Source organism: Ursus americanus, chromosome 5, assembly GCF_024610735.1.
Source record: "Ursus americanus isolate L20-20 chromosome 5, mUrsAme1.1.p, whole genome shotgun sequence".
NCBI lineage: Eukaryota > Metazoa > Chordata > Mammalia > Carnivora > Ursidae > Ursus > Ursus americanus.
In genome coordinates this window covers 77,533,101-77,558,845 of record NC_142131.1, presented here as the reverse complement: position 1 = coordinate 77,558,845, position 25,745 = coordinate 77,533,101, and the positions used below count along the sequence as shown (strand labels likewise).

General features: G+C 50.0%; 1 protein-coding gene across 1 annotated transcript in view; it reads left to right on the top strand.

Moving 5' to 3' along the window:
* The window catches only part of RASGEF1C (RasGEF domain family member 1C), a 32,222-nt gene extending 7,058 nt beyond the window's left edge, over positions 1-25,164 (top strand). Inside the window, exons 4-13 of the mRNA XM_045795091.2 lie at positions 675-875; positions 1,946-2,020; positions 10,687-10,776; positions 12,323-12,425; positions 12,915-12,994; positions 13,077-13,172; positions 17,446-17,541; positions 19,278-19,401; positions 23,949-24,021; positions 24,461-25,164. Of these exons, the coding sequence (XP_045651047.2) occupies positions 675-875; positions 1,946-2,020; positions 10,687-10,776; positions 12,323-12,425; positions 12,915-12,994; positions 13,077-13,172; positions 17,446-17,541; positions 19,278-19,401; positions 23,949-24,021; positions 24,461-24,485 (963 nt within the window). The 3' untranslated portion in view covers positions 24,486-25,164. The remainder of the gene's footprint in view (positions 1-674; positions 876-1,945; positions 2,021-10,686; positions 10,777-12,322; positions 12,426-12,914; positions 12,995-13,076; positions 13,173-17,445; positions 17,542-19,277; positions 19,402-23,948; positions 24,022-24,460) is intronic.
* Positions 25,165-25,745: the final 581 nt, after the last annotated feature.

The window sequence follows — 25,745 nt, the reverse complement described above, 5'->3', positions numbered from 1 at the left end:
TGGGAGCAGTGGCTCTCAAGCTTAGTAAACACAGCCAGTCTGATGGTGCCCTCCCTGGAAACAGCGGTCTCTAAGGGGAGAATAATCAGTTTCCCTGTGGGTGTGGGGGGACAGGTGCCCCTCCAGGGTGGGGCCACGGCCTTTCTTCCCTGCACCCCATCCAGGGCAGCCCAAAGCAAGCATGCATCTGTCCGAGCTGCGCGGTGACACTTTTGTCCGTGGAAGTAGTTATTAAAGGCCCACCATGTGCCCAGAGCCAGGCCCTGCTCTGCCAACACAGAGAGGGGCACACAGGCCTCCCTGCCCCCCCCCCAGCCTGTCATTCTAGCGGGGCAGTAAACAATCCCGGGCATCTCCCACAGTGGTCCTGTAGGGAAGTCACATAGGGTGACCTGGACCAGAACCATTGGGGCCCAGATAGGAAGGCCCCTCTGAGTCAGGAGAGAGGAGGACCCCCCTGGAGGGGCCCCCAGTCTCCCTGACAGCCCTGGACCCCGGCCGCCCTCCCTGACAGGTGCTCTTCTCAGCTTTCACTGGTAATCCTGCAGCCTCTCCCCGCCACCTGGGACTGGGTGCTGCTTCCGGGTGGGGACAGGGCCCGGCGCAGGTAGCCACAGCTCCCACCCCGGTGGTCCTGCTACGGCATGAGCGCATCTCCTCCCGCCCCCCTGCAGGCGTACCGGAAGAGAATGCAGCAGCTCCTGCAGGCTCTGCACCAGAGGCTCGCCGCCCAGGGCCAGGGCCCAGAAGGCCTGCTGGGTGCCGACAAGCCCGTCTCCTACAGGACCAAGCCGCCAGCCTCCATTCACAGGGAGCTCCTCGGCGTCTGCAGTGACCCCTACACTCTGGCCCAGCAGCTGACCCACGTGGAGCTGGTGAGCAGGCCCGGGCCGTCCTCTAGCCAGACCCAGAGCCGGGAACCACTGAGAACCGGCCATCCCCGGCCCCGCACCTCGTGTCCACGTAACCCAGGGCTGGAGCCTGTCACCACAGGGCCAGCCGGGCACCTCCAGGATGCCCGGGCTCTGGAACAGTCTCTTGCCATTCCAACAGGAGGGCCGGACGTGCTAGGCCTGCCCAACTTGGACCCCTGGGCTGCCTGAGAGTCTGGACCCAGGACAGAGGCGCTGGGTTCAAATACTGGCTCTGCCACCACCCACCACTAGTGCCTTCCCCCACTAGGCCTCAGTTTCCCCATCTAGGACTCCCAGACACACTGTACCCACCCTAGCCTTCCAGAAAAGTCCAGATAGGCCTTCCTGCGTGTGAAGGGGATACCCCAGCCTAGCCTCCAGCATGTTGGCTTCCTTGTAGATGCAGAGGCCAAGGGGCCTGCCCCCAAGAGAAGGGAAGTGGGGTGTAGGTTTCTTCTCTTTTAAACCTCCCCCATTTATGACTCCCTTACTGCTTTCTGGCACTATACTCACAACTTCATGTGCCCTATCTCATTTCATCTTCCCACACCCTGCCAGGTAGGTGCAATTATTATTCACTTTGCACCAATGAGGAAACTAAGGTCCAGAGAGGTTAAGAGACTTGCCTGAAGTCACACAGTAGAAGGGACAGAGGCAGGATTTGATTCTGACCCAGACCTCCCCTGGAGGGAGCAGGTCATTTCAATTACCCAGTTTCGAGCCTGGTTTCCTGTGTATCACACCTCCCAAGCACTCCCTGTGGGGATCTTGCCTCCTGCCCCCCATGAACGTCAGCAGCCCCTGGGCATGGGAAAATAGGGGTGCCTCCTTCAGGAGGATTTCAAGCTCTGTGACAACCCAGAATGGGGTTGTGGAGCCCTAGTGAGAAGGGCAGGTGTCCAGAGACCGTCCTGGGGTGGGCTGAGAGGCAGGGAGCCCGCAGGAGCACCATGCCAGGACTCCCCGGGGTCACCCCCCTCTCCCTGCACCTTCACCCCTTTCCCTGACTCCTCTTCTCCCTTCTGGTGCAGGAACGGCTACGACACATCGGGCCTGAGGAGTTTGTCCAGGCTTTTGTGAACAAGGACCCTTTGGCCAGTACAAAGGTAGAAGGCCCTTGGACAGGCTGTCCCACCAGCGACCCCCGCCCACTGGCCCCTCTGGGGAATGCCACGAGTGTCACCTGGGCGAGCTTCGGAGGCGCCCGGAGCAGAGCAGATGGGCTTTGAGGGGCTGTGTCCACTCCACCCGGGCCCCTCCAGCCCAACAGCCCTGAGTCCTGGGGAAGCCAGCTGGTCACCCACCCAGCGAGCGCGGAGGACAGGGCTGAGCGCGGAGCCGAGGCCCCGGGGTCTCAAGGAGAGCGGAGCGCTCCCCAGGCACTCCCCAGACCCCCAGGCTCTCCCCAAGCGTTTCGGTGGGCGCTGGTGCCCTCCAGCGGCCACCCGGGGTAGCGCGTGTGAGTTCGCGCTGCCCAGGGAAGGTAAGGGTGCGCTCTTCCCGCTAAGAGGTGCCGTGGGCCCTGGGCCACCGACTGTGGACAGCGCCCACACACGGGATTTCGGGTTTGTCCCTCCTAGGTCAGAACCCAACCAGTAGGGTGCCCTGTGTTTATCAACCAGGTTCAAGTCGAATCAGAACTGGAAACATTGTTGTCTTCTGCCCTCTGGCGTAATAAAAGAAGAGCAACTAAACTACGAATGCATTTTCACCTCGGATAAGCAAAGATAAAACACCGTGGGTGTGTCGAGAAAGACACACTCTCATACATGGCTGGTGGGGGGGATTGGCACAGCAGCTTTGGGGGCGCAGTTTGGCAATAGCATCAACACTTGAAATGTACCCCCTTGACCTCAACTTTACATGCCTAAAAATTTGTCCTATGGATATACACACCCATATACACGAAGATGTATGCACAGAGATATTTGGGGTGTACTGTGGCTATTATGGCCAAAGGATGGACGCAAGCTACCTTAAAAATCCATGGGGGCTCAATTACAGGTTATAGTACACCCACACATAGAATGCTATGGCTCTACTACAAAGAGTACGAGTGGCTAGAAGTAGAGAATAATTACCCAGATCCATTGTAGAGAGAAAAAAACTAGACCAAAGAGCAGGGACGAAGAAGATGTGGCCATTTGTGTAACAACAAAAGGAGGGTGCGTGATACCTGTTTGTTTGCACAACACACGCGTGTAGACAATCTCTAGGAATACTGGTTACTCTTGGGGGCCCAGCACGAGGGTGGGGGTTGGAGTGGGAAGGTGTCTCGGCCACTCTCAGTGGGTTGTTTTTTAGGTTTGGTTTTGGTTTTGGTTTTGGTTTTTGGCCATCTCCAAGAATTCCTTTCTTATTGTCAAGTACATCAGAGATTGCCCGTGACCCCTCTTCACCCACTCTATGGTAGACGAACATTTGTGGTTGTTTCCAGCCTCTGGCTATTATAGATCCTGCTGCTTCGAACATTCTTATACGTTTCCATGTACATCGGTGCCTATTTCTCTAGGGCATCAGTTCTCAAATGATTTTGGTCTTAGGACCCCCTTAAAAATCAGGAAGGACCCCAAAGAACTTTGGGTTATGTAGATCGTATCTGCCAATATTCACCATATTAGCCATTAAAACTGATAACTTTTAAAGATAATTATTTATTCAAAATAGCAATAATAACCTATCACATGTTCACATCAGTAATATATTTTATGGAAATAACTAGATTTTCCAAAGTAAAAAAATTACTGGGAAGGATGATATTGTTTTACAGTATTTTTAACCAATCTCTTTAATGATCAACGTAACAAAAAGAGAGTTGGATTCTCTTATCTGCTTCTGTATTCAGTCTCTGGACATACATTATTTGGGTTGAAAAATCCAACCTTTCACAAATATGTAGTTGGAAAAGGGAAGAGTATTTTACAGCCTTTTCAGATAAGTGAGTATTTGTCTTTGATACTAGGCTAAAACTCAGCAGGTGGTAGTTTTTTTTAAGATTAGTTGCAATTTGGAATCTGAAAATGTATCAGTGGACTTTCTGTTACATTAAAATCCATTGGTCCATCTTGCATCTTGAATGGATCTTTTACCCATGCGTGATTTTATAACATCATATGGTGGTCATTTGGAAAATATAAGTTCACCAAACCAGGCAGATCTTCCAAATGTTGGTACCTTTCATTACACAATATATTTTTTTAAAGATTTTGTTTATTTATTTTGACAGAGACAGCCAGCGAGAGAGGGAACACAAGCAGGGGGAGTGGGAGAGGAAGAAGCAGGCTCCCACTGGAGGAGCCCGATGTGGGGCTCGATCCCAGAACGCCGGGACCACGCCCTGAGCCGAAGTCAGACGCTTAAGGACTGCGCCACCCAGGCACCCCCTCATTACACAATATTTAAAAATCATATCCACTGATATCATTACTGATCTCATCCTTCCAAAAAAAGCCTTTCGGTATTGGGAAACTGTCAAGGTCACGGAGGGGGTTATATGTCTTATTATAAGTTTCCAATTCTCTCTTGAAACTTTGAATTTTATCAGTGGTAACAAATACTATCAATTACTTCCTTGAAGGGACAGGCTTATTTTGTTGATTTTCAAGAAGATGTCAACCAGGGCACCTGGTGGCTAAGTCGAGTAAGTGTCTGACTTCAGCTCAGGTTATGGTCTCAGGGTCCTGGGATCAAGCTCCATGGTGGGCTCCATGCTCAGCTCTCCCTCTGTCCCTCTCCCACTCATGCTCACTCCATCTTTCATAGAAATAAATAAAATCTTGGGGCGCCTGGGTGGCTCATTCATTAAGTGTCTGCCTTCGGCTCAGAGCGTGATCCCAGAGTCCTGGGATCGAGCCCCGCATCAGGCTCCCTGCTCTGCTGGGAAGCCTGCTTCTTCTTCTCCCACTCCCCCTGCTTGTGTTCCCTCTCTCGCTGGCTGTCTCTCTCTGTCAAAGAAAAGAAAAGAAAAGAAAAGAAAAGAAAAGAAAAGAAAAGAAAAAAAGAAAAGAAAAGTCTTTAAAAAATACATATCAACCAAATACTAAAGTCTGAAAAAACCATAGTTGGTCAGTCTTTCTTTTGAGTAGAAATGGTGTTCCATGAAAAAAGTGGCCAGTTCTGCTCACAAGTCAATCCCACTAATGCTTTTCCTCAAGACCTGACTTCAGTATGCCCCAGAAATGCTTTTGTGTACTGCTCCGTCACACAGAATACTAACTAGATGTGTGCACAAGGATTGAGATTTCATAAGGTTGAAAAGTTCGTCTCCTCGAGGACATTCTGAAGTCACACTCCATTTTTTTTCTTTGACTAGGAACGTGTGGTAGTGAAGAACGCAATGACCATGAATATTATTTGGTGACTGTGTTTGGGGCTAAGGTGGGAGCAATTTTACCCACTTGTCTTTTACACATCAGTACAAATGTCAACACAATGAAAGGACAATGACATTGTACGAACACAAAACTAGTTGTGCCCTTGGAGAACTGTCACTCCACAATATACCCGGGACGGAAGTCACAGGTGGGGCTGGGTGAGGCTGCCAGCAGGGAGATAATCTTTTTCAGCATCCTCAATGACACTTGAAATTGTCAGACTTTCAAATGTTTGTCAAACTGTTCAAGGGAGCATCTTCTCCTGTGTTTTGGACATTCCTATTTTCTATGAAATGCCATCCAGTTTCCCATTGGTGGCTTGGTTTTTTCTTAGGGATTTTAAAGAGGTTTTTTGGTGGGTTTTAAAAATATATATATGTGTGTACTAGATGACTAATATATATGTACTCAATGACTATCCTTTGTCAGATGAACTGCAAATTTTCTCCTCCTGGCTTTTTTGCTTTTCGTTCTCGTTATTCTGTCTTTGGATGAGAAGGTGTTTTTAATTTTAACCTAGTCAAATTGACTAACCTTCCCCTTTATGGTTTTTTGGGGTGGGGCGGGAGTGGGGGGGTGTTAAGAAATCCCTCCCTACTCCCTACCCAGGTCATAAAGATCATCTCCGATGTTTCTTCGAGAAGTTTTACTATGTTGCCCTTCACATTTAAGCCTTGGATTTGAAATTCACTTTGCAGCTATGGCTTGAGGTGGAGATCCATTTCACGGTTTTCCATACAAATTGCAAGTCTTCCTGCACCATTATCTATGGATCGTCTTGCCTGCCTATATGCCCTGACAGTTCTGTCATTGTCATATGTCAAGTCTGATCTACACGTGTGGGTGTCTGTTCTGTCCACTGGCCATTTTTCTGTCTCTGGATCAACATACGTGGTCTTCATTATTATGGTTGTATGCTTGGTGTCTTTTTCTCCCTTTCTGGTGGAACAAACCCTCCGGTTCTTCTTTAGGAGTGGTTTGGCCATTCTTGGCCCTCTGTTTTTCTATTCAAAATTTTATATCCCTTGCCAAATTCTGTGAAAAATCCTACCAAGATTTTTGTTAGAATATATGAAATATGGGGCACCTGGGTGGCTCAGTCGTTAAGCATCTGCCTTCGGCTCAGGGCGTGATCCCAGAGTCCTGGGATCGAGCCCCACATCAGGCTCCTCTGCTGGGAGCCTGCTTCTTCCTCTCCCACTCCCCCTGCTTGTGTTCCCTCTCTTGCTGGCTGTCTCTCTGTCAAATAAATAAATAAAATCTTAAAAAAAAAAGAATATATGAAATATGGACCAATTTGGGAAGAATTTTCATCTTCATGATACCAAGTCCCCCGACCCATACAAATGGTGTGTCCCGCCATTTACTTAGATCTACTCCATAATACCTTTCTAATGTTTTATAACTTTCTCCATAAAAATATTAAACAGATTGTTAGATTCCCCCCCCGGGTTCCGTATGCATATTTTTGCATTATTTATGGCATCTTCTATTGTACTTATTTCTGAACTGCTTACGTAGTTTAAGGAATGTCATTAACTTTTATGTATCAACTTTATGTCTGACGATATTGTACATTCTTGTTAATTCTAACAGTTTTTCTGTGTTCTTTGCTGTTTTTTACATAGACAATTACATCATCTGGCAATAATGACAGTTTTGTTCCTTCCTTTCCAATCCTTATTCTTTTTATTTCTAGGGTAGTCAAACAGAGAATCCTCCACTGATATGAGACGCACATGAATGACAGATGGGTCCTGTTTCTTAAATCTCTGAATGTTGGGATTATTAGTTATTGCAGAATAACCCCACTGGGTCTGACCGATAGAATTTCTTTTTCTTTTTCTTTTTTTTTTAAGATTTTATTTATTTATTCGACAGAGATAGAGACAGCCAGCGAGAGAGGGAACACAAGCAGGGGGAGTGGGAGAGGAAGAAACAGGCTCATAGCGGAGGAGCCTGATGTGGGGCTCGATCCCAGAACACTGGGATCATGCCCTGAGCCAAAGGCAGACGCTTAACCGCTGTGCCACCCAGGCGCCCCTAGAATTTCATTTTCTTGCTTCTTGTGCTAACTAGTACCTCTGGCAAAATGTTAAATAGAAGTGTTGCTAGCTGGCATCCTTCTTTTGTCCTGATTTTAAACAGAATGCTTTTAACATGACACAATAGAGTATGATGTTTACTATGAGATTTTTTTTTTTTTAGATGCTCGTTATCAGTTCAAAGAAGTCCCTGGTCCTACTTTGCTGAGAGTTCTTATCATGAGTGGTTGTTGCATTTTATGGACTACTTTTTCTGGGTCTATTGGCCTTATGTTCTCTTCCCTTTTAAACTGTTAACTGATTATTTATACAGTAGTCCCCCTCCTTATCCATGGCGTATATGTTCCAAAACCTCCAGAAGATGCCTGAATCCATGGATGGTACTGAACCCTATATATACTACATTTTTTCCTTTACACACATACTTATGATAAAGTTTATAAATCAGGCACGGTAAGAGATTAACAACAATAACTCATAATCAAATAGAACAATTGTAACAACGTACTCTAATAAAAGTTATGGATATGTGGCCTCCTCTCTCAAAATATCTTTTGACATTGTATTCACCCTTCTCCCTGTGATGATGTGAGATGAGAAGACACCTACGTGATGAGATGAAGTGAGGTGAATAACATAAGCATTGTGATGCAGTGTTAGACTACTACTGATCTTCTTGCTTCTGGACCATGGTTGATGGCAGGTAATTGAAACCACGGACAGCAAACCATGGATAAGGGGGAACTATTGTATTAGCCGATTTTTTCTTTTTCAGTGTTGAGCTAACCTTGCATTCCTGGAATAAATGAAACTGGGTTGCGATCCTTATCTTTTTCCTACATCCTCAGGCTCAGTTTTCTCTTGTTTTGTTTAGGATTTCTGCAACCATAATCATACAATGGACCTTTCATTTTCCTTTCTGTCCCTGTTTTTGTCTTGTCTTTGTTTTCTCTCTCCCTGTTCTCTGTTCTGTGTGATAGACTGAATTACCTGTTCCTGGGACCATTTGTTAGAATTTGCCAATGAAACCATCTGAGCCTGGTCTTTCCTTTTAGGGAAGACTTTTATGTACCCATTCAAGATTTTCCTTGTTTTAGTAATTATAGGACTATTTAGGCTTTCTATTTCTTCTTTACTCTACTTTTTAATTTCTATTTTTCCAGAAATTTGACTCAGTCTTCCTTCTTTATAGACACAAAGTTATTCACAATACTCTCTAGTTATCTTTCCATTTTTCACCTTCATATTTACCTCAATATTCTTTGTATTTACTTCTCTCTTTGTTTCTTCATCTTGCTAAGTGTTCATCAATTTTATTCGTCTTTTCAAATAAAGAGCTTCTGGCTTTGTTGATTCTCTGTGTTGCGTCTTTCTTTAGTATTTCAATTTTTTCTCTAATCTTTATTATTTCCTTCCATCTGCTTTCTTTGGATTCTTTTTTGTTATTCTTTTTTTGTTATTATTATTCTTTTTCTAATTTTTTATGTTGGACATTCAGCCCATTTTTATCCTTTCTTCCATCCTAATAAAAGTATGAAAGACTATTCATTTCTTTCTAAATATATTTTTTATTTGCACCCTCAAAATTTTGTTTATCAGCATTGTCATTTTAATTTCTGTGACTATTTCATCTTAGACCCATAGATTATTTTAAAATGTGTTTTTAGATTTCTGACTATTTGAAAAGAATACCCATTCTCATATGATTGAGTGCTGGCAGGCTTCTATACTTGTCCGTTAATTCAACTATGTAAATCGTGTTGCTCAATTTATATTTATACTGCTTTTTTAATCTCCATAATCTATGAATTGCTGCCTTTGTGTTAAAATCTTCCATTGTGGCAGTAAGATTTGATTTCTCCCTATAAAGGAGTTTACCTTTCTGACTATATTAGCTCCATATTTTGAACCGATGTTGTTAGGCACAAGCAAGTTTAGATTTGTGACGTATTCTCGATTAATCAAACCTTTTATCATTATGTGGTCACCCTTGAATCTCCTCTGATGCTCTTTGTTTTAGAGTCTTTTTCTTTTTTTGCCTTAAAATCTATTTTGTCTAATATTGGTATAGCTATGTGGTATTCATCATATATATTTTTCCGTTTTTTTACTTATATGTCTTTGGGTTTGTGGGGTGCCACTTGAAAATAGCAAGTAGCTGGAGTTTTAAAATTGAAGCAATTGTAATTACCGACTTATATGGATTAGGTTTTACTGCCTTCACTTGTCTTCCCACCCCTTCCCTGTCTTTTCTCCTCCCTACTTTACTTCTTTTGGATTAATAGATCCCTCTGTCCATCTTCCCCTCTACTTACTGAAGGTCACACTGGCGATCTCAACATGGATATTTAAGTTAACTTAAGTTTAATCCTTTAAACTCTCATGCATTTATGCAGTTGAATATTCTACAACAATTGAAAATTTGTATTTCCAAAGGATATTTTATGGCATGTGAAAAGGTTCATGTGGAAAATATGGAAATATATATAGTTATATATAGATAGAAAGGTACACACATACAGTTGACTCTCATTATTTAACATGATTATATCCCATTATATTGACATGGAATTAGCAAATACCACTGCTCCCAAGGGAAATACAGAGTTAGGTTCCTTGCAAGCCTCCCACAACATTTGCATCAACCAGTCCATATATAGCCTTGCATTGTGTGTGTTTTGGCTCAAAGACACCTTATTTAATATATCTTGTTCTTCCAATGACATTGAACTCATAGCCAGCAGCACCATGACTCATGTCTGAGTGAAGCTTATCTAACACATATTTTCTCCGTAGGGCATATCACAGCCCTCGTGTGCTTAGGAACTGCAGAGCTGTGCTTGGAGCCGCTTTAAGCAGGGGACTCACCATCACACTGAATAGACCACAAAAAAAGACAGTTGTTCACAGTATGGGAGCTGAAACGAGAAGGCACGTCGTCACTTAGCTCATCCTTAGCTGGGAATACACAGGCGCTTTGCATGACTCATATTTTTTGCCACCCTGCACATATCCATGAGTGACAGTGAAAGAGACCTAAGTAGTGATTTGGAGTTACAAATGAATTTTTAGGAAGCAGGCAGATTCACAAATACAGAATCCATGAATAGTGACAACCAACTGCGTGTGGGGGTGTGTCTATACATATGTACTTACATATCAACATCATATTGAATTACATCTTTGCATGTATAGGAAAAAGACTGGAAGGATACACATCAAATCATTGGTATTTGTGGATGGTTTTGAGGTTTCAGCATTTTCCAGATTATCTATAAGAATGAACGATGAACTGACTTCGTGTCCAAAAGTTATTGACAGAAAGACTGAGTGTGGTCCTTGTGTCTTTCCTAGCCTTGTTTCAGTGACAAGACTAACAATCTGGAGGCTTACGTGAAATGGTTCAACAGACTGTGCTACCTCGTGGCAACTGAGATCTGCATGGTGCGTAGAAAGCTGGGGGACATGACCCAGCATAGCCAAAGTTTGCAGGGGTCAGGGGGAGACCACCTGGAAGGGAACCAGAAGGGTATCTTGAGCCTGTCGGTGTCCAAGCCCAGGATCAAGCTGGGCACCTCTCTGGAATAGCAGGTGTCACCCAGCTTGCCGGCAGTGACATTTCCCCCTGGGTAGAGCCTAGCACGGATCCACTGGACTCCAACATGGGGCATCGGAGACTGCTTGCCAAAGGTGTGGGAGGCAGTTTACTGCTCTGCTGCGTGGCTCTGCTCCCTCCATCTGTGCCCGTCTGCCCTGGGTGGCCTGGGCCTGGCCTGCAGCCACACTGTGCTTGGCTCTCTCAGCATTTAGAGTAGAAGTGACCCAACCTTTAAGAACTGAGAGATTGCACATGCAAAGCCCAGGTCTCCGGCTTCTCCTGGAAAGCAGGAAGACTTGTGAGCCCTGAGCCAGAGGCCCGTGTCCCCAAGGCATGGTCCCTTGGGGCCAGACCTTGTCTACCCTCTTCTTTTCCTTGGAGTAGAGGGAACCTCCTCCAAGCCCCCTCTCGCCATCGGGTGAAGCCCTGGGGCCATTTGTGCCAGGGAAACATCAGAGGCCACATAGGTAGCGGGTGGGGCTGTCCGGGAGTAAACGCTGAGATAGAAATTGGAATACCAAAGAAAGGGCAGAGGCAAGGCCGCTCAGAAGGAGAAGCTGGTCTGCGATGCCTCAGTCTCAGGAGCACTTCCTGCTGAAGGTCCACAGCAGGGTGCAGTGCTCGACCTCTGGCCCCCTCCTTGTCCGGCCATTGCTGTCACTGTGCAGGCTGCCCAGGAAGGGCAGGAAGGAGCGCAGGCAGGAGGTTTTCCGAAGGGGGTTTGGGCAGCATGTCTCACATGTCTTGGTAAAGACCACCGCTGCGAAGTAAGCACGCAAAATCCAAACGGGAAGAACGCAAGGGTTCCAGAGGCCCCCCTGCTTCCTGCATTTCCCTCTCTGGCCTGGCAGCTCACATGGGCAAAGCTGGATTGAACCCTCCTGGGAGCTGGGCAGTGCCTCCGTCCAGGACGGCCCAGGGGATGGACAGAGTTTGTTTGGGGCCATAGGAGAAGTCACAGTCCCAAGCAGGTGGCCATAAGCTGGAGCTAAGATCATGCAGTCATTCAGCAGAAAGCAGTGCAGGGGCTGCTCCAGGGACAGGGCCTGGGTCCGAGTGTGGCCCCGAGTGTGGGGAGAGCGAGCGTGGTGCAGTGGGGACCGGCGAGGGAGCCATGCATGGGGGGTGCTGGAGCCTGGCCTGGAGGGCAGATTGGTGTCTTGAGCACTGCAGGAGGCTCCCACCCCCCATGGAGTCCTGCCAGGCCCCCCCTGAGCCCCCCAGGGCAGTGCACTCTGCTGGCCCTGCCCAGGACGTGCGGAGCCGGGCTGCACGCCGCCCCAGCATCAGGCGTCTCAGCCATGAACTGGGCTGGGAGAATGTTGATGAGGGACTGGCCCCATGACGGGGTGGGGACGTGTCACCACTGAGACTCAGGTGCCCTATCCCCAGCCGGCCAAGAAGAAGCAGAGGGCCCAGGTGGTGGAGTTCTTCATCGACGTGGCCCGTGAGTGCTTCAACATCGGCAACTTCAACTCTCTGATGGCCATCATCTGTGAGTAGGCCAGCGAGCCCTGGGCCCTGCTGAGAGAGCCCCGAGAGAGGCTGGAGCAGGCCCACATGGGCAGGCGGGGTGCAAACCAGGGCGCTCCTCGGAGCAGGATGGGTGCTGCTGGGCCCGGAGGTCCTGGAGAGGTGCCCCCTTTGAGGAGAGATTAGCCCCTCGGGGTGCTTCGTGAGGACTTGGTCGTGTGTCCCCAGATCCAGGGAGAGCGGTGATCCAAAGCAGACCCTGGTCACAGTGCGCGGCCAGTGTGGTGGGGAGTGGGGCAGGGGCTGCACACATAGCGGCCGGGCCCGGCCGGACACAGTGCCCACCAGCACCCACCCACCCACCATCCGGCCATCTGCAGCACATTCAGCCTTGGTCAGGTGTAGCCAGCGGGGCTGGCCTACTGGGGCCACCCCCAGGCCTCCTGCCCGAGGGAGTAAGCAGACTGTGCGGCCCAGAGATGCCCCCCCAGCTCGACCCTCCCTCTTGCAGCTGGCATGAACATGAGCCCCGTCTCCAGGCTGAAGAAGACCTGGGCCAAAGTGAAGACCGCCAAGTTTTTCATCCTGGAGGTGAGCTAGACTGCTGGGCTGCTGGCTGGCCCTGGCCGACCCTGGGACGCAGCTCCCCAAATGCCTCCGTGTCTCCTTCTAGCACCAGATGGACCCAACAGGGAATTTTTGCAACTACAGGACAGCCCTGCGAGGGGCAGCCCATCGCTCCCTGACCGCCCACAGCAGCCGGGAGAAGGTAGGTCAGAGGCTTGCCTGGCCTTCAGAGTTCCTCCCTGCCCCCTACCTTGGCCCCGGGTGGGCTGTATCAGAGAGCCTGGATGCGGACTCCAAGGTCACCTGGTCGAACCCCCTGCCCTTCTGCAGCATCTGTATAGACAGCCATGCTCCTTGCATGCCTCCAAAATGGGGAACTCCCCACCTACCAGATCAGCCCGTGCCCACGCAGCTCTCACTGGTAGGAAGTGCTTCCTTATCGGGCTGGGGCTGTTCCCTCTTCCTTTTTTTTTTTTTTTTAAAGATTTTATTTGTTTATTTATTTATTTACTGAGAGAGAGAGAAAGAATGCACGAGCAGGGGGAGGGGCAGAGGGAGAGAGATTCTCAAGCAGACTCCTCGCTGAGCACGGAGCCCGATGCAGGGCCCGATCTCACAACCTTGAGACTGTGACCTGAGCCAAAATCAAGTTGGAAGCTCAACCAACTGAGCCACCCAGGCGCCCGCACCCCAGCTGTTCCCTCTTCTGCCCACCAGCCCTTCAGTGCCCCCAGGCCCTCTCCTCCCTCCAAAGTCTGCAGCCCACGCCTGCCCCCCACCCTCCGCCATACTCGAGTCTCCAGTCCCCTCCTCACCTGGATCTCTTTGGTCCCTGACCAGTTGCATTTGTCAGAGTCCCTTCTGTTTCAGATCAAATCGTCTCCAAGCACATAGGGTCTTCCACCTCCTTACTCTACATGCAAGACCTTCCCTGCCGTAGCCTCCGATCCCAGGCACGTTTTTGGCACTGAGTGAACCAAGCTTCTCGCTCACTGAGACTGCCTTTTCCCAGGCTCTGTTCTTCTACATTTGCTTTTGGGGGGGGTGACTTCGCTGACCCTGATAAATTTTATTGGTCTCCCCAATTGTCCTGCTGGCCCCCCACATAAGAAACCATGCCGTGGGACCACAGTGAGCCTCTGACTTAAGACCTGTTACCAGCCTGATGATTAGGGATGTCATCTCCATGGAGAGGAGACCCTGAGGCTCACTGTGGGCATGAGTGGCTAGTAAGGCCTGGGGAGCAGGCCGAGATGTGCACACTTGTGCCCTCTGGGAGGCCTTCCAGCCCTGCACCCCCACCCAGCACAGGGGCTGCACAGGGACCCAGGCCACACTGGTGGCCATGTCCTATGCAGCTGACCTTTCCTGGTCAGGTTGTGAGCCCTTCGGCAACTCTGGGTCTGAGAAGGGCCAATGCCGGAAAGCAGCATTCAGTGAGGCAATACTTCAAAATCCAGGGCAGGCAAACCCGTCCCCCCAGGAGCCAGGAAGCTGGAAAGCCAGCGCGGCAGGGACAGCGACCTTACCTTATTGAGCACCTACCACCCGAGGGCCACTTGACTCTGTCCTCGCCCCCGTTTAATTCTGATGACGGCTGATGGGATGGAGTCTAGCAGTGCCATTTCCCAGATTGGAAGACTGAGTCTCAGAGAGGAGCTCTCCCTTGTCCAGTCACACAGCAAGTAGACAGCAGAGCCAGGAATCAGACTTAGACTCTCCGGCACACCATGGGCTGCCTCCCACTCCCGGAGCACGGATGCCGTGTGGCAATCACAGAGCTACCAGGCTGTGGCCCAGGAGCTGGCCTGCAGGGTGGGGGTGTGCAGAGCCAGCTGCAGCCTTTGGTCTGAGATGTCCACTGTGGCAATGGCTTTTCTTGCATCCGTGCTGGCCAGGTGGCCGTGGGGCAGACTGGGACGTCCTGTTCCTGCACACTGAGCCCCCTCCCAGCTCGGGGGTGCGGGGATGCCATGGTTTAGGTCTGGGGCTAGAGGTGGGTGATTCATGGAGCTGTGTGTTTATTTCATTTCACCGCATTCTCTTCTAACTTCCAAAGAGATATGGACCATCGGCTGGGCCCACAGAAGGTGTTTCATCAATGGATGGGAGACTGGAGGATGAATGGATGGGTGGATAGAAGGATAGAAAGATGGAAGGAAAGAATAAAGGAAGGGAGGGAGGAAGGGAGGAAGGAAGGATAGAAGAAAAAGAAGGATGCTTACAGAAGCTCTCCCGGCTCCTGGCTGCCCCCAGCTGAAATTTTGAGGCCAGGAGGCTTCAGTGGTCATGGCATTCTATGCTTTTTTCCTGCCTGTGTTGGTTCCTGTCTGCCCCTCCCTCTCCCCGCCATCTCTGCGATGGGGCCCACTCCACACAGGCTTCTTTGGATGACCCCTAGAAGGAACTGCTCAGCTCCAGAAAGCAAGGGCAGTGGGTCACAGTCCTGCCAGCTAGGATGCTAAATCCAGATAGAATGATAGCCTGGACCCATGTGGACAGGCAGAAATGGTGAGAAGTTCTCAGACATGGACCAGCCCCAGTACCCAGCCTTTGGGAAGCCTGCCCTGGGCCCCCGAGGAGCTCTCTCTGTCCCAGAGTCCCACTGCCCTTAATCCCCTCCCTGTCCTGGCCGATCTCTCCATTCCAACCCCATGCCACCATCATGCACCAACCCTGGGCCTGGGGCTCAGCACCAGTGGTGGGGGTGGGGGAGAGGCGCAGTGACCACCTGCCCTCCTGGCACAGTGAGGAAGCCGACAGGACAGGGGCTCTGGACCCAAGCCTCCTGGGTCCTAGTCCTGCCTCTGCTACTTACTGCTGTGTGAGTCTGAGTGAGTTGCTTCACCTTTCTGGGTCTCGGCTTCTTGACCGTAAGGTGGGGTAATAGAGCCCTGCTTCACAGAACTTGCTGGGAATGAAACTCTGATCCCCGTCCATGGAATATTTGGCACAGTGAAGCCCTCAGGCCCAACACCAGTGCCTGTGACAAGGGCGTGAGGGAGGACTCTTGAGCAGCACAGAGGGGGACTAAACCCAGCAAAGACTTCGCGGGCAAGGCTCATTGTGCAGCTTTTCCTGTGACTGTCTCCTGCTACACTGGCTGAATCCGACACCCCTCACTCTCCCAAGCCCCGGCACCTGGCGCGGTGAAGAACTGAGCCAATGTCTGAGCATACATTGTTGACATACATCTAAGGTGACCAGTTTGTCCCAGTTTCCCTGGGACTGCTCCAGTTTGAGCACCGAAACTGCCTCCCAGGGCCCTCCTCAGTCCTGGATGAACCAAGCAGCTGGTCTCCTCGCTAAATCTGGCTCTGGTCCCGGCCCCAGTGTTCGGTCGCGGGTGCCCTTGGGCCAGGCCCTGCCACCCTGTGGGCCTCAGGGTCCCATCTTCTCTGCCCCGCTGAGCCATTCATGCTTCTGTACTGTGCAGTGTGGTCATGCCCAGGTCCTCACGTCAACGCTCTTGTCAACTTGGACGGTGGTGGGGAGAGAGAGCCAGAAATGTCAGGGCCTGGAGCCAGTCCCAAGGCTGATGGGCTGGAGGCCAGATGCCAAAATCAAAGGTGTCAGGTCCACGCTCCCTCCAAAGTGTGGCTCCTTCCTTGGCTCTTCCAGCTTCCGATGGCCCCAGGCATTCCTTGGCCAGTGGCCAGTCACTCCCACCTCTGCCCCCATCTTTGCATGGCTCTCTCTGCTGCGTGCGCCCAAATTGCACTCTTTTCTCAAGGTCCTTGGTCACTAGAGTAGAGCTCCTCATGCCCAGCGTGACTTCATCTCAACTCAATGCCATCTGCCAAGACTATCTCCAAATAAACTCCCGTTCACAGGGACCAGGGTCAGGATTCAAATATGTCTTTTTGGGGGACACTGTTCAACCCGCAGCAACAGCAGCATTCACCCAGCCAGCTCCCCGAGGGTCGTCTGCGCTGTCAGTGGTCAGGGTCCCTTCTCTGGGGGTCGGCAGTTGGCTTGTGCGGAGCAGGGAGGGAGAAGCAAGGCATGCAACAGTGACCCACAGACGCCCCCCTTCTCGCGCTGAGCTCGGAAGTCGGTGCCCTCAGGCACTGGAGCAGGGATTCAGCATGGGGCAGAAAATGACAAATCATTAAATATATATTTTTAAAAATTCTGGCTCTGGTCCCAGAATTGTGCAACAGATGATTCACATTCATATGTACTTCATGGCGGGCTCAGCACGCAGCTGTGTTCCTCCCAGAGCCCTTGAACCAGGAAGCCTAGGTCTGTGGATCCCTGGATTGTGGGGACAAACTGCCACAGCCTCTCCCAGCAGTCAGTGGGAGAAGAGGTTAAGGGGCACTGGGACCGTGCGTCTTTCATCCAGCCCCAACACAAGGGCAACAGCACCATATACAGTAGGTGCTCAATCAGTGCTGGAGTCTGATGGGGCCTAAGAGGAAACAGTCTAGCCCCTGCTGACTGAGGGCTGACCCACGCACTTTCCCCTCCAGATCGTCATTCCCTTCTTCAGCCTGCTCATCAAAGACATCTACTTCCTGAACGAGGGCTGCGCCAACCGTCTCCCCAACGGACACGTCAACTTTGAGGTAGGGTCCAGGGGCTCGGATGGTCGAAGCCCCCGCTGGACAGGGGCACTGGACGAATGGGGACTCGAGGCAGAGTGCCGCAGTTTACAAGACACCAGGGCGGAATTACCAGGGTCCCCCCCCCACACCCTTTCTACAGGAGGAGACTGAGGCTCATTGATGCCCCACTCCCCACCCACAGGTGAGACAGACTCATTTTCAGCCCTTGAAGAGCACCAGGCTAGGAGAAAGCCCCATGGACCCACGGTGACAATGGGCAAGGTGCTAGGATGGGGCACGGGGCATGGGTCAGGGGAGGCCTCCCAAAGGAGGGTTCCTGAGCACAGAAGGAGGTGGTCAGGCAGAGTGAACAGAAGGAAAGAAAGACTTCTGCTCCCTCTGAAGTCCCCTCCTCTAGGAAGCCCCCCTTGACCTCCTAGGCAGAAGGAGGCCTGTGCCAGTGGGCTGGGCATTCCTCAGTCACAGCACTCCAGTCTCCAGGCTCCTTAGAAGCAAAGTCAGGCTGACCTCCCACACGGGACCACCCAGTACACATGTCTTAGAGTGGCTGGTGGGCTCGGCATGGTGGGGCCAAGGCTCAGGAGCCCTGAAAGCACCAGGCAGTGATAGCAAGCAGTCACTGAGTCAGACAGACAAAGCATGCCATGCAGCAGGGGCACCCCCCCAATCTGCAGGAAGCACGAGGCTCTTCTTCTGCGGGTGGGCTCATGCATCCAGCCTCTAACACCAGGGGGCAGTCAGTTCTGGGCTGCCCCGCCCCCCCCCCAGCTTGCTCTGGGCCTCAGTCTCTCCCTCTGTAAAGCGGGGCTTTAACCACAGCTGCCCTGCAGGTGTCCCCTGCTGGTGGGGCCCCCACCCCATGCCTGGGCCCTTAGGCCTGGAGCTGCGTGTGCTGTGGGGTCTCACACAGACGCATCCCCCATCCCCCGCCGCCGGCAGACCTTCATGTGCTGCGTGCAGCCCTGGTTGCCTCTGAGGGCCTGCAGAGCAGGGCAAGTTCCGGGCTGGAGGTGATATGGAGAAGACTGGGCTTGGGTGAGCCTGCAGGGGCCCCGGGGGCCAGGGACTGCACTCTCCAGGAGAGCCTACACATCCCAGGGGTGGGAAGCCCTGGATCGGGCCCTTCTTGAACTGGTCCTCAGAACCGAGGCCGAAGGACCAAGGGATGAAAGGCAAGACTACAAGGTGCTCCTGTGGCCCCAGATGGGGGGCACGGGCAGTGGGGGCTGGAGCCGGCCGCCAGGACTGATCAAAGGCTGCCACAGAGGGTAGGTCCCACCCAGTCATGACTTGGTGCTGCTATTCATTTGAAATGCTTCTTTAAGTTTGCACAGTTCTTTTTAATTTAAATAAATTTACTTAAATTCTACTTAAATAAAATTCTACTTAGATTTACTTAAATCTTCCTTAAATACGTTTATGTAAATTTATTTGCATCATTCTCTAAATAAACAAACTTAGAGGGATAATCACAAAAATAAATAGAAGGAAAGTGGAGTAATAATCACATCTAGCTGGGTGCACTGTGTGCTGATGACCTAGTCCTAGCTGCTCTCTCCCCAGATTCCTCAGAGGGAATGAAGAGATATAGCCAACACCCAGCATTCCTGATGGGGGCGGGGGAGGGGGGATTCTGTCATTTACTGCCTAGTGCTTCGCCCTCCCCTCCCCGGAGGTGGGCCTCCCTAGGAGAGATGAGTGGGGGCTCCCATTTTGTGTTTGTATGACCCTGGCAGAAATTTCTGGAGCTGTCCAAGCAGGTTGGAGAGTTCATCACATGGAAACAAGTGGAGTGTCCCTTTGAGCAAGATCCCAGCATCACCCACTACCTGCACACCGCTCCCATCTTCAGCGAGGATGGTAAGGTGGTCCCATGGCCTCTATCACCCCCAGCTCTGGGACTCTTGGGTGGCTCTTAGTCACGTCTCCATTTGGGGCCCCTGCTCTAAGCCCATGTTTACTGGATCTGAGAGGTAGCAGAGAAGGCTGCATCCCCCAGCTGGATGGTTGTCACCCCCAGAGCACAAGACAGGGCCCAAGTTGCTGCAGGTTAGGACCTCAAGGGTCCCCAGGGCCAGGTTTCCCTTTGGACACGGAGTGGATGTTGTTGGACATCATAAATCTAAACCATCTGTCTGACCAACTTTCTTCTTGGTAAAGTTGGCATGATGATAAGAACTCCCCTCCCAGTGCTCATGTGAGGAAGGTGGAGCCCTGGGCTCACTGTGGGTCTTTCCACAGCTGGGTGTGTGTGTGCATGCATGTGTGTGTGCACACGTATAATGATATGAGGCATCTTTTCTCCAGAGTGCCATTCATGTCTGTCCCCTCCAGTAAATCAGCATTCCCATCTGATCATTGATCAAATATGACAAATTTGCTTGTGAATTTGCTAAGCAAGCATACTCCAGGAGCCCCCGGTCATCTGGGCTTGTTGATCATCCCAGTGGAGGCAGTGTGGCCCCATGGTTAGCTGCTTTCTGTATCCAAGACCCTCAACCCACCCTGGGAAGTCCCTGCTCAGCACAAAGGAGGCCTGGCTCCTCATCACAGCAAACATTTTATGAAGGGTTTCCCCAGTCATGCTCAGGAGAACATTTTCTGCCAAAAACAAAAACTTAGGGGAAGGATTATTTTAATGGTTTTGCTTGTAATTGTTAATACTTTCAAGTTTGCCATTTTATTTTTTATGTTTTGGAGCCAGTAACCTTTTGGAGGGGTCCTACCTGTAACTGGAAGCTCAGCAGCCTGATGGATAAACCAGCCTGAGCTGCTCCCACCCCAGCAAGCTGTGTGACCCTGGGCAGGTGCCTCACCCTCTCTAAGCCTCACCTGCTGCATCTATAAAGTGGTGTAATGAGAGAACCTACTTCCTAGGCCACCATGAGAATTACTTGAGTTGGCACAGGCAAAGCCCACAGGACAACACTCAATCGATACTAGTTGTGTTAGTTTCCTATTGGGCCTGTAACAAATCACCACAAACATGGTGACTCAAAACAACACTATTTACCCTCTTACACTTATGGAAGTTATAGTCCAAAATCAGTTCCACTGGGCTGAAATCAAGCTTGAAAACAGAACAATAGAAATTATACGATCTGAACAACAGAGCCTCAGGGACCTGTGGGACTACAACAAAACATCTAACAGTCTTGTCATCAGAGTCTGGGAAGGAAGGGGACAAAACAGGCAAGGTTGAAAAAAATCACCCAAGAAGTAATGGCTGGAAAGTCCCCAGATTTGGAAAAGGTATAAACCTACAGACGCAAGAAGCTGAGTGAATTCCAAAGAGAATAAATCCAAAGAAACCCACACCAAGATACATCAGAGTCAAGTTTCTGAAAACCAAAGAAAAAGAAACAAATTTTGAAAACACTGAGAAACGACACTTTACCTATAGGTGCAAAACGATTTGGATGACATTAGATTTCTCATCAGAAACTACGATGGCCAGAGGCAGTGGCATAGTTTTCAAGTGATGCAAGAAAATAACTGCCAACCCAGGACTCCATATCCAGTGAAAATATTCTTCAGGAATTTACTACAGATAAATCAAAATGGAATTCTAAAAACTGTTCCGGTAGCCCACAGGAAGCTGGTTCTTTGAAAAGAACTGTAACATTGCCATCCTCCAGCAAAGAACCTCTTGACAAATTAAAAATAGAAGAGAAATTGCTACGATCAAGACTGAAATGGAGAATATCACTATAGACTCTGCCAACATTGAAAAGATAATAAAGAAATACTATGAACAGCTCTATACTTATTAATTTGACACATTGGATGAGACGGGTCAATTCCTTAAAAACACAAACTACCACAAACTCAACGCAAAGTAGGTCATTTGAATAGCCCTATGGCCATTAAGGAAATCGCATTTGTAATTCTAAAACACCCCAAAAATGAAATCTCTGACTTCGGATGGTTACACTAGAGAATTCTGTTAAACCTTTAAGGAAGACTGAGTACTGATTCTGCACAATGTTTTTCAAAAAAATAGAAGAGGAAGGGACTTCTCAACTCCTTTTATGAAGCCAGTATTACCTGGATACCAAAACCAGACAAAGAGAGAAAGAAAAGAAAAGAAAGTAAGTAAAGACCAAGATCCCTTGTGAATATAGACGCAAAAATTTCTTAACCAAATTTAGCAAATAGAATTTGGCAATACCAAAAAAATAATTATATACCATTACTGAGGGAGTTTATTCCAGAGATACAAGGCTGTTCAATACTTGAAAATCAATCAGTGTGATCTACCATATTAACAGGCTAAAGGAGAAAAATCACTTGATTATATCAATTGATACAGGAAAAGCATTTGACAAATGTCAACACCCACGCGTGGGAAAAACTTTCAGAAAAATAAGAATAGAGGGGAATTTATCCATTTGATAAATTGCATCTGGAAAAATTTTCCACTAATATGTTTAATGGTGAAAAGACTGAATGCTTTCTCACTAAGATCAGTAACAAGACAAGAATATCTCCTCTCACCGTTTTTATTCAAGATAGTAATGGAGGTCTAGTCCATGCAATAAGGCAAGGAAAGAAAATACAAATCAGAAAGGAAGAATTAACATTGTCCCTATTTGCAGAAAGTGTAAAAAGTCCCAAAGAATCTGCAAAACTCCTAGAATTAAATGGGTTCAGCACAAGTTGAAGAATACAAGATAAAGATGCAAAAACCTATTGTATTTCTATGTGCTAAGAATGAATATGGGGACACCGAAATTAAAAATACAATCCCATCACTCAATATAATCACTCAAATCATCAAATACTTAGGTGTAAATCTAATAAAATATATGTTCAAGGTTTGTATGCCAAAAACTGCACCATGTTGATGACAGAAATCAAAGAAGATCTAAGTATGGAGCACCTGGGTGGCTCCATCGTTAAGCGTCTGCCTTCAGCTCAGCTCATGATCCCAGGGTCCTGGGATCGAGCCCCACATTGGGCTCGGTGCTTAGCAGGAAGCTTGCTTCTCCCTCTCCCACTCTGCCTGCTTGTGTTCCCTCTCTCGCTGTATCTCTCTCTGTCAAATAAATAAAATCTTTAAAAAATTTTTTTAAATAAAAATAATTTTAAAAATAAAAATAAAGAAGATCTAAGTAAATGGAGAGACAGGATGTTCATGAATTGGAAGGCTCACATAGCAGAGATATTCTCCTCCCCAAATTTCAGTACGGATTTAACGCAACTCCTATCAAAATCCCAACAGGACTTTTTTGCTGATAAAGGCACGATTGATCTAAAATGTATATGGAAAGACTAAGGAACTAGAAGAGCTGAAACAATTTTGAAAAGGAAGAATAAAATGGAAGGGATCACTCTCCCCACTAGTGAAGCTGATATATGGTCTTCAAGGCCATGTGGTGTTGGTCAGACAGGTACAGGGATCAACGGGACAGAAGAGAGAACCCAAGAATAGACCCACGCAGATATGCCCAATGATTGACGACGGAGCAAAAGCAATTCAGCAGAGGAAAGACAGAACTTGCCAAAAACGGTGCTGGTGCATTTGAACATCCATAAGCCAAAAAGCGAGCCTCGACCTCAACCTTACACCTTCTTCAAAAAAATTAACTCCAAGTGAATCTCAGACCCAAATGTAAAATGTAAAACTATACAACTTTCAGGAAGAAGAAAAGCAACAGCACATCTTCAGGATGTAGGACTAGTTAGAGTTTCTCATAAAACGAAATATGCAACTACTGTCTGACTCGGGCATTTACTCGTCCCAGGAAAACGAATCCTCGTGTTTGCACGAGAACCCGCACTCCAGTGTTCATAGCAGCTTACTTTGTTCTAGCTGGACCCTGGGAGCAAGGCAGGTGTCCTTCAGTGGGTGAGTGGCTAGAGACACTGTGGTATGTCCATGCCATGGAATACTCTACAGCAAGGAAAAGAAACGAAGTGGATACACAGTAACTACAGCTTCGATGAACACCGGAGACTCTCCCGGTGGAAAGAGCCCATCCCAAGTGTTACGGACTGAGCCCGTTTATATCACATCCTCAGAATGACAGCATCTGGACATGGAGAGCCAATTAGTGGTGGCCAGGGGCTAAGACAGGGCTGGGATGGAGGGAAGCGGGTGGGCCTTACGAGGGCAGCGCAAGGGATCCTGGTGGTGATGAGGACATTCTGTGTCCCGACAGTGTTGATGTCATCATCCCGCTGGTGGTCCCGTGCTGTAGTTTTGCAAGTGGTTCCCATGGGGGGAAACTAGGGAAAGGGTGCACTGACCTCTCTGTATTCATCGGTTCGTACGACTGCACAGGAGTCTACGAATTCCCTCACAGCTAGTTTAATTTAGGAACCAAAAGCAGGTCAGACTCCGGGTGTAGAGCAGGTTATAACACCGGCTGTAACTGTGTAATTTCACCTCGCTTCCTGACTAGGTCTTTATTTGGCTTCTTATGAAAGTGAGAGCCCAGAGAACCAAACAGAAAAAGAGAGGTGGAAATCTCTAAGGTGAGTCTGTGAGCCAAGACAGGGGTGGGGACGGGCTGGGGGGAGACGGGTGGATGCTTGGGGCCAGGCCAGGGCCCAGGGGCTTTGTGGATACCCAGGTCCATGGGGAGCAGCAGGTCAGGCCAGGCTCTTAGGGGTGGGGACAGAACTCAAGTGCAGGGGTGGGAGGGAGGCTGGGATTGCAACCGCCCCCCAACGCCCGTGGCTGGAGGCTGCCCCCGTGGGCCATCAAGATGTGTGTCCAGCTCCAGGAACCCCCAGTCCATAGTCTTATGCCAGCAAGTGAGGCAGCCCCTCCTGCTTGTTCAGCCCGCAAATGCAGCCGAGTGGAGTCTGGCGTGGCCCCGCGGCAGCAGGCTCTGGGGCGGGAGTCGCCTGCCTAGCAGGTGACACGCAGAGGGAAGTATAATCACCAGCCTGGGCATGTTTAAATCTGCAGATCTTCTATTTTGGGGAAGACGTGAGAAGCACTGAACTGGAGGAGGAGGAGGAAGAGGGGAGGAAGTCAGCAGAAGCCTTCCACAGCCCTGCCTCAGCTGGCCCAGCAGGAGACAGAGGTGTTGGCACCTCACTGCTTTGCAAACCGTGACCCCATGGCCTGGCACCCGTTCCAGCGACCACACAGCACGGGAGACCTTTCTCCACCTTTTGTGGAACTTCAGCCCCGGCAGGGCCCAGGGCCTCCTGACCTGCGGGTAGCACGTGCCTCGGGGGCTCTGCCTTCAGGACGTTGGGGGGGGGGGTCACATCGCTGGCCAGTCTGTCCATCCTCGGCAAGGACATGGCACTGCCCCAGAGCATTGGGTGACTGCGGTGTCACTCTCCCTGGGTGATGAGTGCCGCAGAGGCTGACGCCCCGTCTGTCCCCAGGTGGCCTGCGAGCCTCCACATCTCCAGCAGGCACCGCGCCAGTGGCCCCTGTCGCTCTGCTGATGGATCCTACCCTGCCCCCGCCCCCCGAGATGGGCTGGTTTCTGCAGCCCAGTTCACGCCCCTTTCCGGATCCCGCTGGTATCAGGGGATAGCTTTCTGGTGACAGCTGTGACACAGGTCACAGGACAAATTTGAGTCACAAAAATGACAACATGTACAGTACATTGTAAACATTAGAGTTGGTATAAACACGTGCATACACCCTGCATACCCACGTCCACACTGCTTCTCACTCGTGGGCCTGGGAGAAGCTTCTGTTAGGATCCAGGACAGTCTCCCAGCCCAGGCCTGGGGATGCTGTGGCCTCGGGTCAGGAGGGGGACGTGGTGGCCCCTCCCACTCCCTAGACCCCATGTTGGGCTACCAGGGCCTGGCGAATGGACACCCACAGCCCTGCATGTGGCCAGACACCACTCTTATTGGGGTGGGGTGGGGTGGAGCTGAGGAGCCCTCCAGGGAGCTCCTCCCATTGGGCTCCCCCCGCCCCTGGACCCTCACACACCGAGTCAAGTTTCTGTGCTGGGAAGAAGATGGGCCTTGGAGCTGCTGAGCCCCCATCCAGCACGTGACCAGGTCACCCAGCTGGGAAGGCAGGAAGTATGATGTGCACCCCCTCTCCTGGCCAGGGCCTGCTGGGCAGAGGGCACTGCGTGTGTTGGGGTATACTGACCCAGTGGGGTACACTCGGTGCCAGACGTGGCTGTCCGGGTGGCATGGACTTGGCCCCGTCCGAGCGACAGGCAAAGACAGAGCAGCCAACACTTCCACGTGCCTCCTCTGACTCGGGGGAT